Here is a 13,427-nt window from a genome sequence, read left to right on the forward strand (position 1 = left end):
TTTGGCCAACTCCTTCTGCACCACAGCTCTCTCTTCTCTTACCCCTCTCTCTAACCATGACCCTTGTTTATTGTTATTAAGAAAGAAACGTTGACTGGGAATTATAGTCGCTGAAAATGAATGAGTAAATGGATTGGGTTCAAAGAAATATGAGATATGAGGCAGACGTCTCCAACTCCTGTATCTGTGAGGACAGTACTTCAGTGACACTATTTCACGCAGTTTCTGTCTTCGAACGGCTAAAATTGCGAAGTTTCGGGCGGTTCAGATTCCTTAGAAGTATTCTAATCATAATCCGATAAGTCTTAAAACAACTTTCCTGTTTTCTGTAAAACTGTCGTGGAGGAAGAAACCAAATCAGCACATTGTTGGGTACACAATTAGTGTTTTAAATTATATACATAATGAGACAGAATAATACGGGAGAACAATTTGCCCAATGGCCTTCCTGTTCACACGGAGCTTAGTTTTGGTACAGATTTTAAATACATATTTATCTACTGTATTATCTACCGTATATATATATATTAAAACGAATGTAGCCTATGTCCATACGAGGGTTTGATAGAATATTGTGTTAAAGTGGGAAGTAAATCGGTCAAGAAACTTTTGCTAAAAACTTTGCCCCTTTATTTAGTATTTACTCGTATCTACTTATTTGCCGTATATGTTACAAAAACATAGATCACTTGTCAGTCGAAGCGTTTATTATCGTCTAAAGATTTGAAGTAAATCGCTCAAGTACTTTTCGGGATTTTTGGTAACAACATCAAACAAAGAGTTGTCTTTATATCGTAGTATACATATGCATTTCTGATACAATATAATTTGCAAAATAATTAAAATGAGATTGTAACGCGGTTCACGTGGAAATTCATATTGACGAACAAGTATTCAGCCGATGATCCCTCACCCTTCAGCAACCCTCTCACCTAAAGGAAACTGAGTTTAACGAATCGTTGAAGACGAAGTCGCTGTAATTGAGGTACTTGGAACAGAGTGAGATAGCGCAGTACTTTGGACTCACGCCATCTCAAACGATAAGTGTTCAAATCTGCTTCCGACCATCCAGATTTAGGTTTGCTGTGATGTCTCTAAATCGATCCAGGCAACTACCGACATGGTTCCTTGGGAAAGGACGCAGACAATTGCCTTACAAATCCTTTTGTAACCCGAATTTGTGTGCCGGCCGCTGTGACCGAGCGATTCTAGGCGTTTCAGTCCGGAACCACGCTGCTGCTACGGTCGCAGGTTCGAATCCTGCCTAGGGCATGGATGTGTGTGATGCCCTTAGGTTTAAATAGTTTGAAGTCTAGGGGACTGATGACCTCAAATGTTAAGTCCCATAGTACTTAGAGCCATTTTTGAACCGAGTTTGTGCTCCGACTCTAAAGACCGAGCTGCAGACAGGACGTTAAATTCTAATGTTCCTTCCTTCCTTCTTCAGCTAGGTGAATAAGGAAAGATGTTCAATTAGCTGCATCCTCCACAAAGAAACCATCCTAAAAGTGTCATTAATCGAATTCGGGAAATAGCAGAAAACGTAAATCTCGATTGGAGCCAGTCCACCCCAAATTCCAATACAGATCTTTAACCACTGCGGTACTTCGGTAGTTCAGCCGTATTGTTAACTGAGTGTAAACACTTTTTACGCAATAGTCAGGATGAGATATTAATTTTCGTTTGACAGAGTATTGAAAGCTGACGAGTTAGTTCAAAGGCAACTTAGCAATGCACTTCGTGCTCTGATTTTGTTTGCAAATGCCCAGTAAAAGTATCAAAGGATTCCTATATTCAGTAAAATGTTTTGTGGAGATGGCTATGAAGTTTTTCGGGACGGAGTCCTTACATAAAAAGTTCTCGGTTTACTTAGCGAGTCAAATCCGCGTAAAATACCAAGCATTCGGTGACTGCCATCATTATTCTCGTCAGAGGCTGTACATGATTTTCGTGAACTGAGGAGGCGTCTGATTGGCTACCTTACGCCATTATAACAACATGGTGTGTACTGAGGTAGGACCCTCTACGTCCACAGATTCTTTTTGTTTTCTCTATCCAAGCCCGCTAACAGCGCCATACTTCGCATCAGGCGGTAAAGTGTTAGATGTCTGCAAATACTAGAGAATTATAAATTTTGGTGTGTCATAAGATCCCAGAACTGAACAGTAGCTTGTTACGTAACGACGATTATGTTATATAAAATTTCACCGTCACCACAATGAATAGAACAAATACTAGCTTTCAGATTCCAAATCCAGCGTGCTGATGTAACATCTCGTACTGCAGCATGCTGCTGCAGTACAATGCAGTTCCTATGACCATAACTAACAAAGGGTTCACAATAATTTTCGCTTGGGGCTTACGCAACGCGCAGCTGTTGATACAATACTGATATCTCCTACTGTTTCACTTATTACCAGAAAATAAAATTATTAGTATTGTGAGTAGGCCCTATTTCACACGAACTATACCCATGTGACTTAAATAATGTTATTTAGTTCATGATACGAATATGTAGCTGCAATGAATGTTTCTACGCGAGGGAAACTGACAAATACTCAAACGGCACCAAGTTTTCGAAGTTTTGCACCATCCTTAAAGTCAGCAAATGACTGAAATTTACTGTTGTGTCATTTCGCTCCTTTCCAGCGTAGGCTACCAGTCCACTGTGATTCGTTACTCCCAAAATAGTCCACTAAACTATTTCCATGGTCAAGTCAAAGTCCGGGTCTTCTGGTGATGTGTTCTTGACATCATTTTTTCATTTAATTCAACCTCGTATAGATCATTTGCATGATCAGAATTGTAATTATCTGAAATGTGTAAGATTAAAAGAAACTTACACGTGATTGATTGCACGGTTCTTCGAGGCATACACTTGGATAAATTTGAACATCGACTTTTCTTCCTGTGCTGTTTCTGTGAGCGAAACTACTACTTCCAAGTTCTTTAATTAAGCCTTCTACATACACTGCAGAACAGTGAATAAATATATAATCTTCTGAAGGATGCCCACAAGATGACTTTGGAAGATCACCACATATTATTCCAGTAATTTCTTCACAATAGAAAATTCTTTGCTGAAGAACTACTTAAAACTGTGTAACAGTGATCATGCTGTATAACTATGCAGAAATGTTAATAAAACAACTAGCGTGTTTGCAAGACTGCCAGTTAAACCAATTCCAAAATTCCCCAAAACAACTGGCTGAGCATCATATTTCACCTATCTGAAATACGTATGTACTCAAACCTGTGAAATATTCTGCCCTGTTCCTTGACTCCCTTGACTATGTTTATTTTAGTATCATTAGGTTCATTGTGCAGTATTGAACTGATGAAGCGTTTTAAAAATTCTGTGAGTGTTTTTTCTATTGCAATCTCGAAACTATTAGCTCTGCTTCCTATATGTTGCGTTATAATTAAATCAGATAAGCGGTATAAGAAACGTCAGTTAGACTTTAGTGGTGACACCTCGTCATTTAGAAACATCCACTACACTTTGTGCATTTATCCAATCAGGTGCTTTGAACAGATAAAAACAGCTGACAATGTCTTGTAACTTTAATCTTCGTCAACAAATCCATCTTAAAACAAATTTACGTGCTGGGGATAGTATTCATACACAAATTATAGGCAGATTTAGAAAGAACTACCTTCTCCACAATTTTGTGAATCCATTTCTGCAAATAAAAAGAGAAGTATTTATGTAGAGTGTGTTTGCTTTAACCTGAGACAACTCAGTTTCTCTAAAACGACATACCGAACGAAAAAAAATGTTTTATGCAAGAATTTAATATTAGTAAATGGAACAGCTGTCTGTGCTACAACTGGCCACCTCTTAACCATCACATCTGGGTGGTCGGGATCAACTTGTCATTTTCAAAGGGGAACACCCCCCTCTTCCCACTTTTATTATGTATTCCGATTCTATGCCAAAAAATAATTGTCGATTACAGCGGCATCTACCACGAATAGGAAATAGTGGTTTGAGTACATCGTATGTAATTTTTGGTGTAGAATCTGAATATGCAATAAAATGTGGGGTTCCTATTTAAAAATTCGAATCTGATCCCACTCGTGCAGCAGGGTTGGTTAGAAAGTGGCCGGCTGTAACGCAGGCAGATGTCCCCTTTACTATCTTTTCAACTAGAACATTTGTTTCGTACGATGGGTCGTCTTCGCGATATTTAGTTGTCTGAAGCTACAACATACACCCTGAATACATTAAATGTATTCGCAACTGCGAATATGGACAACCATCAGCAGCAGAACGCAATGACGACACTAAAAAGTTGTGAGGGTTGGGACGCGAACCTTCATTTCCTGCTTATAGCGAGCGGTCGCCCTATCATTTGGCTATCCGTGCACGAATCACAGCCAAACCAAACCTTACACATGCCGTCAACCATGCGTCTACAAGCTGTACTCGGCCGCCTATTATGTATATACCTGTATAGGTGAGACATTCTACTTGAAAGTCGTTTGCCCGGTGTCGGCGATAAAAACGATGATGCAGTGCCTGTGTAATTCAGAATTGCGATGCAGTGTTCCTTTGGACATGCATGGTTGACGGCAAATGGAAATTTCGTTCTGGTCGTGAGATGAGTTGTGCACAGGTAGCCACATGGTATAAGCGGGAAATTTGTGTTCATGTCCCGGTCCGAAACAGATTTTCATTGTTTTCATTCCATTAGACAAGCGACGGTTGCCCATATTCGCAAGTGCAAGTACATTTAGTGTACTTCATAACTGCTGTAGTAATCGCAGTGCCTGTTATTTTGGACATGCATGCATGCATGTCATAAGGAACTTTGCGTCGTAAGTCGGAATAACACAAACGGTAACGTCGTATCTATTAACACACTGTATATCTCTTTCCTTGACAAAAAAAAAGTATTTAACTTTCTCAGTACATTTGAAAAAAATTGCTTTTATTCCATTACATGTGTCGCTAATAACGTTATACATGAAGTGAATACAAATGTTTAAGTAGATACCTGTCTGATTTCGTTTAAGAAATCTTAAACTTGTTTTACTTTCAGAAAAAGTAAGTGAACAATATTTAACTATATTTCATTTAAAACTTTTTATTAAAATTACTCATTTGTATTTTGAAATGCAAATTTGAGTGTCTCCTAATAACTACGCTATTTTCTGAAAAATAAACTGAATAACTCATTTACGTGCTACTATTGCAGATATTTTTAGTTGTATCAATTACACAAACTACTTTTCTAAGCTGTTTTAACACTAACTTTCGAAATCACTTCTGTTGCTTTTTATACCATTCATGACTAATATGCAGGGGGAGTTGTTATAATAATATTATACAAAAAAGAAAGAAATAAAACGCATGTTAGAAGCTATTCCAATGAAAATGTGTCCACGTATTGGCAGTTATATAATGTTATTAAAACATCTTATTCTCATACCATTGATAAATCTCAATTTGTCGTATGAAGATGTCTTGAAATTGTTGCTCCAGTTTTTATTTGTAACAAACTGATCATTGTGACCATCAATAACAATAGTGACAGGCCTGATACCTGTGTAGATGGGCAGGGTGATTCAGCTGTCCCAACTGATTTCTTTTATACAACCTGCACTACGTCTGTATCAGGAACGATATTCAGACAGGCGTCAGCTATGTAGTCGATGTAACATCTCCCTCAGACCTTTGGGCAATTGATATCAACCGAAATCATCTGTAAAAAATACAACTGAGGACTGGGGGGGGGGGTATTTTTTGTACCAAAATATATCTTACTTCTGCCTTAGTTACCCAAGTGTCTGCAGTTTTTCTGTCTGTAATTAGGGGTGTAGTCCTCAAGGATTTATATATCTGTAGGTTTATTTCATTTATAGCACTTTATCTTTTGTGAATGGTTCAGATGTTATATACTGGAAACTTGTTGCCTCCACACTTCCCATTTAGATGTCTCCTCTTAATTCTGTTGTATCCAGTGGTGAAACACACTTTATAAGGCAATGTTTCTTAATATTATCTGTAACAGTATGATTTCATTTGCTAACAGTCACTCAGAGCTCTGAGAAGCAAATTATGTTGATCACCCAGTTGTCACCTGTCTTGATAGAATTCCTTATACAGATGTAGAGCAGGTTACATTCAGTGAATCGGTAATAGCATCTGAATCACGTGTATGTTGTCAAAAAACAGGTAGCGACTTTGAGACTCTCATGAAGTACCAAGCGAGCTAACAACAATTTTTTTTTTGCAGGTATGACTTCGAGATCCTCATCCAGTGAAGCTGCAAGGTTACCACTACCGGCACTGGTACTGCTGCTGCTGTGCACCACACCGGCAACGCCACAGGAGGTTCCTGGAGATGCGATGACTGGAGGTGGTCCCGCCTCAGCTCCCGTGTCCACTGCGAGTGAGGCAGCTGCAGCTTCACCTCCAGGTTCCGCCTCTGCCGGTGCTGCCCCTATGGATGCCGAGAGCGAGTACGATCTGTACAAGCGACTGTACGACTTCGGCGTTGGAAAGCGCGCCTACACCTACGTGTCCGAGTACAAACGCCTGCCGGTGTACAACTTCGGCCTGGGCAAGCGCGCCACAGGCGCCGCCTCTCTGTACAGCTTCGGCTTGGGCAAACGCGGGCCTCGCACCTACTCCTTCGGCTTGGGTAAACGTGGCGACGACGAGCCGAACGACTACAGCGAGCAGGAGCTGTTCGCGGACGTCGATGGCGACAGCGAGGACGCTCTGCCTGTCGCAGTCGAAGCCGACGAGCGAGAGCTGCCCGAGGCGGCCGAGGAGGAGATGCCGGGCGTGTTCACAGAGCTGATGGACAAGCGCGGCCGACTCTACAGCTTTGGATTGGGCAAGCGTGCACGCCCCTACAGCTTCGGCTTGGGTAAGCGCGCCGGCCCCGCCCCGTCGCGACTCTACAGCTTCGGACTGGGCAAACGGGAGGGTCGCATGTACAGTTTCGGCCTCGGCAAGCGGCCGCTGTACGGGGGCGACCGACGCTTCTCATTCGGCCTGGGTAAGCGGGCACCGGCAGAGCACCGCTTCTCCTTCGGTCTGGGGAAGCGTGACGCACGCTCTGCCGACTCCCAGTAGCCTCAGTCAGCTCTGTGCCACTCGCTGTACCGCCCCCACCTGTGCTGCCCCAGTGCCCACCCCTCTCCATAGTCGCCAGCTAGGTCCCGCGAGTCTGTCTCGTCTCTGTTATTCGGTAACCGAGTCTGCCTACCTGTGCAGGCATTCTAAGAGTATTTCACCTTCCATTATTCCCAGCACTTCATCAGTTTTAGTTGTCTACCTCTGCTTGCTCATTGCATCACTGAATAAATTTGACATCTGCTCTCTTCACACCAGTATTCGTGCTCTCCACAGTAAACTTACACTAGTGTACAAAACATTCTTAACAGCAGTCTTTCCTTTGTCATATGTATTTCACATAAAGTCCACAATTTAGTTCAGATTTCCTGAAACTGGACCTTACGTTGTTCACTGTCTGCTTAGGACACAGCACAATGTAAAACAAAATTCCTCTCATAACCTCTATATTTGCTGCTCACACGCTATTACTAGTAAAAAAAAAGCCAATAATTTCTGGCATTCAGTATCACTAAAATGTATTGCCAGTTAATTTCATTTTATCCTTATACCTGTTTTAAAGAGGTGTTAGACAATTTATTCAAATTCCAAAGCAAAAGCTTCACTTCTTTCTGTTAAAAGATGCACTGTTAGCACACAGCCATTCCCTGCCTACCATGAAACAGTTTACAGCATCCTATATGATGATACTTGCAGTGTTCCGACCTGTCTTGGCATCAACCAAAGCCATCATAAGCCATTTCAAGAACGCAGTTCCACTACAGGAATTTTTCACAGTATTGCATCAAATCTTCTTCTGGCTTTTCTTTCGACAACAGTGTTTGCCCTGTTATCAGCTAGCTAATATGCGGGGTAGTGTTCCCGTCTAAACATTATGATGAAGCTAGTCTTCTTTTGTGAATTGTATAACTTTATGTGAATTCCTAGACTGATGAAAAATAACAAATCTATTTGAGTAACTAGATTTGCTGACTCCCTACTAAGTACTTTATCCTGAGGCACGAATATACCATGAAAATAATGAGCAGACTCATATGTTTGACTGAAACATTTTACTGCTGTAGTTTTTGCGTTTCTCGCATTAAAACATGTAACTTGTATGTATTAGCCTACACATATATATTTGTCAGTAAATAATGGCCACTGAATCTATTTCTGTAAAATACTGAAATGAAATAAATTATGATTCAATATAAGCATTTATTAGAGCTTACTAATTGATGTGATAGTCCTAAAAGAATAAGCATGAACTATTACTATATCGATGTACGAAACTACTTCAGAACTTGTTAAGCACAAAAAAGATATCTGAATCTCTCAACTGCTTAGTCACACGCAACGACAGACACAGTGTAACTTTAATCTCTCTTATGTTGATTTCATGGAGTATCCATTTCTTTCTTCTCCAGATTAGAACGTCAGTTTAATACATTTACGTAAACTAGTAGCTTACAGCTTCAGCGTTGGAATCAAGAAAATGATGGGCCTATTGCAACGTAATGCATTTATGATAGTGTAGCAAAGGTTGCAGTATCATAGTTTTGTTGCTCAAAATTGTTTGCACTGTTACAAATAAATTACTCTAAATGCACATTTTTACAGATTTCAGTACATTCACTTTCTTTTCGATGCGTAATGTGCCATTCCAAACTTATATCTGAATTATATTAATGATTGGTGTAACATGAACATCACTCTGAATACAAAAACACTATTTACGAAATACACTCCTGGAAATTGAAATAAGAACACCGTGTATTCATTGTCCCAGGAAGGGGAAACTTTATTGACACATTCCTGGGATCAGATACATCACATGATCACACTGACAGAACCACAGGCACATAGACACAGGCAACATAGCATGCACAATGTCGGCACTAGTACAGTGTATATCCACCTTTCGCAGCAACGCAGGCTGCTATTCTCCCATGGAGACGATCGTAGAGATGCTGGATGTAGTCCTGTGGAACGGCTTGCCATGCCATTTCCACCTGGCGCCTCAGTTGGACCAACGTTCGTGCTGGACGTGCAGACCGCGTGAGACGACGCTTCATCAAGTCCCAAACATGCTCAATGGGGGACAGATCCGGAGATCTTGCTGGCCACTGTAGTTGACTTACACCTTCTAGAGCACGTTGGGTGGCACGGGATACATGCGGACGTGCATTGTCCTGTTGGAACAGCAAGTTCCCTTGCCGGCCTGGGAATGGTACAACGATGGGTTCGATGACGGTTTGGATGTACCGTGCACTATTCAGTGTCCCCTCGACGATCACCAGAGGTGTACGGCCAGTGTAGGAGATCGCTCCCCACACCATGATGCTGGGTGTTGGCCCTGTGTGCCTCGGTCGTATGCAGTCCTGATTGTGGCGCTCACCTGCACGGCGCCAAACACGCATACGACCATCATTGGCACCAAGGCAGAAGCGACTCTCATCGCTGAAGACGACACGTCTCCATTCATCTCTCCATTCACGCCTGTCGCGACACCACTGGAGGCGGGCTGCACGATGTTGGGGCGTGAGCGGAAGACGGCCTAACGGTGTGCGGGACCGTAGCCCAGCTTCATGGAGACGGTTGCGAATGGTCCTCGCCGATACCCCAGGAGCAACAGTGTCCCTAATTTGCTGGGAAGTGGCGGTGCGGTCCCCTACGGCACTGCGTAGGATCCTACGGTCTTGGCGTACATCCGTGCGTCGCTGCGGTCCGGTCCCAGGTCGACGGGCACGTGGACCTTCCGCCGACCACTGGCGACATCATCGATGTACTGTGGAGACCTCACGCCCCACGTGTTGAGCAATTCGGCTGTACGTCCAGCCGGCCTCCCGCATGTCCACTATACGCCCTCGCTCAAAGTCCGTCAACTGCACATACGGTTCACGTCCACGCTGTCGCGGCATGCTACCAGTATTAAAGACTGCGATGGAGCTCCGTATGCCACGGCAAACTGGCTGACACTGACGGCGGCGGTGCACAAATGCTGCGCAGCTAGCGCCATTCGACGGCCAACACCGCGGTTCCTGGTGTGTCCGCTGTGCCGTGCGTGTGATCATTGCTTGTACAGCCCTCTCGCAGTGTCCGGAGCAAGTATGGTGGGTCTGACACACCGGTGTCAATGTGTTCTTTTTTCCATTTCCAGGAGTGTAGGACTGGATGAGTGCTACAATTCAGACGTTAAAATGGAATTAAAGAAGTAAAAGTACAGATTTTGATCACATGTGCATATCTGTACTACACACACTTCTATTGAACCAGAATAGAAAAAAACGTACAATGCTATTGTTATGCCATTATTAAGAAATTCCGAAATGTTATTACTTCCCCTAAATAAGGCAACACAAATACTGGTTTGTCCACCTCACTCCCCCAACCCTTTCCACTTTCGGCTTTACGCAACATATAGAAGAACATTTTTTTGTACTTAGGCCTAAACGGGATATCTGTGTTTCATAACAGCAAGATGATATGCCGACAGTTGGAAACATGCAATTGTGTAGGCTTCCGCAGCCAGAGTAAGTTGACATAAAAGTTCTCTGTGCATAGTACCACGTCATAATGTAAAAATATTTTACTAAAGAAAACGACGTTTCCGCCACGGTTACTTTGGCCTTTTTCTAGGTCAACTGGTGTGTTTTTGCTGAGGAACAGGGTTTGATAAAACACATGCTCAGAAAATCCATGGAAATAATAAAACACCTTAACAACATTAACAGACAAGGTGTATACAGGCTTGTCCCATCCTGGATTTCAGCCCTCAAGAGTCCAACAGGCCGCACCAACAGACACGAAGCGAGCATTACTGGCCAATAGCTGCTGCCACGTTACTTGCGTCCAGCTGGTGTAAGACAAGCGCCCACGTGTCATTCACCGGTGAGCACCAATCATGGCACAAAACGAAAGAGGCAACAGACAATAGCAGATCTCCATTCCCTCCTGTATAGTAACACATTACATCTCTCATACTTAGTGAGCAGTAACAACAAAATACAAGTGTCTGTGCACACAAAAAACACACCAGTATACCCAGAATAAGGCCACTGTAACCGTGGTCGAAACGTTGGCTCCTCCAGTATAGATTCTTATGTTAAGGCGTGACAGGGAACTGTTATGTCAGTTGGAAATGTGTTGGCAGTGGCATATGGCATATACATCATTCGTTTGTGTTCGATTCTGTAAGTGCAGTATAAACAAACGTCTAATACGATGACTCTTCTACAATATTACTCTTAGTCTACCGTTTCAGCATTCAAATTGAGACCCAAGAAACACACAGCAAATGCCAATGGTTTGCTACGCTTGTAGAAAGTATTTTGAATTATTGCTGACATTATTTTCAACAATACATGGAAGAAATATCTTTCTTCTTACTTAAAAACTTATACAGAGACAATTTACGATTAACAGTCTCTTAAAGCCTTTCCTCTAAATAAACTGAAAAGGCATTTACAGCACATATTCCGTTTCTTGGAATAAACAAAGGACAGGATGGCGCTAATAAATGTTACACCATCCAATATAAGAAAAAAGAAAAAATGTTCTCTTTGAAACCTATTGTCACCGTGAGGTGAAATGCGCAGAGGAAACAAAATTGAATCGTAATGAACTTACAATGTAAAACTTCTTCACTTACTGATAGTTACTGCAGATGATGGGAGGGTGAAAGACTGACTTATGTCGAAGTTTCGGGACGTTACGCTACGTAACAGACTAGAGAGAAAGAGACGGAGACGCAGATGGTTCTGAGGTATCAAAACATAGGCCTAGATAACTAGGAATTCTCATAATGAGCAATATTCAGCAATGAAGTAGTCAATAAACTGTCCGAGTATAATGTCATTGACACAAGAGAAGGAAACACAAAAACACACAGAATCCGGCAAAGTAACGAGCTGACTAGGTAAAATAGCAGTTACATATGAGATAAATTTGTTAGTAAACCACTATCCACAGAAGCAGCTTCTCTATTGGCTCCGACCACTGCAAAAGAAGGATCTGAGGTGTTAAACATTCATCAAAATTGTTAGCAGCTACCGTAAATCACTACTTAAATAACTCCATTTGTCATGGTACATTGTCGTTGAGAGATAAAAACTGAAGAATACTTTATATTACATGGGTTTCGGGACTGCAACCTGATGACATCGACTTCTTGCCACGATATTTCGGCTGATAACCAAGCAGCCATTTTCAGGTAAGTTTTTGACAGGAGGCGGAACGTGCACTACACGCTTCAAGTTTACACCAAAGTGGCGTAGATCTTGGCTATATGACAGCCCTCTATTAAATTTAGTGACGCAGAATTAGCTACAAAAATTTTGCTTTGTGGAGAAATTAAAAATATCACCAGGTCCTAGCCCTTATCCAGTTGAATGCAGCAGTCAACATCTCCCACCATACGTACTTCCACAGATTCTATAATAACCTAACCCCGGAAATCTCTCGTCGTGACCAAGATTTTCGTGGCAAAATAATCCATGGAACGTCACGAGGAGATACAATCTTAGCTACGGATGACTTACTGGGCTACGAAAGTTGATAGTGGCGGTTATGTGCCACGCGTCTTTCAGTAGCTGCATTTTCTCTGGCCAGTGTAGGCACTATTGCAAAATTGTTAGAGTTTTCTGTGACCTGTGGCTTTCCTCAAATCCGGGTCATTGTTTATAGAACTGGGAACAAGCCTTTAATCCTGCCTCTGTGGCCAGAGATTTGCTTCAGCGTAACATGTACTTTCCTTTGGGCTTGTATAGTTCCTTACCTTATATATCTTATGACTGGCGACATTTACTTCTTATTAAAGACGTGAAAAATCTGATGTGAAGGACATCTATTTTCCTTAAAAGCAGACCGTTGGTGTTCCAACTCATTCGCAAAACTATTCCTGTTAGACACAGTATGATCCGGGTCCATTAGCGTTCGATGTACGCACATAATTTTGAGGGTCGATGGCAGCTCAATACACAAAAGATTTGGAACGTGACTGCTCAGAAACTCAGCTGTCATCGGCAGACCATACCTATTACACGAAAGCAGCGGATAATTTTAGGCCATGGCAATACAACCGTTACAGTGGTTTTGGCTCCATGGAGTGTATGAACGTTAGATATTTAAATATTGTAACGTATCTTTCTGTGACTCTAAATACAAGTGTTGTACAAAATCTAATTATTTAAAAAGGAAGTGGTTCCGAAGGTGATAATTATAATCGTCATTGAAATTTAGTGGTAAATATTAAATGTTAAATTTATAACAAATACTATATTTATAATAAATAGAAATTTATAAATATTTTTTGGCACTAAAACGTTACAACTCACCTATACAAACAAATCAGCAA

General features: G+C 41.8%; 1 protein-coding gene across 1 annotated transcript in view; it reads left to right on the forward strand.

The window, feature by feature from the left end:
- LOC126281795 (allatostatins) overlaps window positions 1–8,291 on the forward strand; it is a 485,816-nt gene extending 477,525 nt beyond the window's left edge. The window contains exon 2 of the mRNA XM_049981007.1: window positions 6,243–8,291. Coding sequence (XP_049836964.1) covers window positions 6,243–7,090 — 848 coding nt within the window. The 3' untranslated portion in view covers window positions 7,091–8,291. The remainder of the gene's footprint in view (window positions 1–6,242) is intronic.
- Window positions 8,292–13,427: the final 5,136 nt, after the last annotated feature.

Source organism: Schistocerca gregaria, chromosome 7 (genome assembly GCF_023897955.1).
Source record: "Schistocerca gregaria isolate iqSchGreg1 chromosome 7, iqSchGreg1.2, whole genome shotgun sequence".
NCBI classification, from domain to species: Eukaryota; Metazoa; Arthropoda; class Insecta; order Orthoptera; family Acrididae; genus Schistocerca; species Schistocerca gregaria.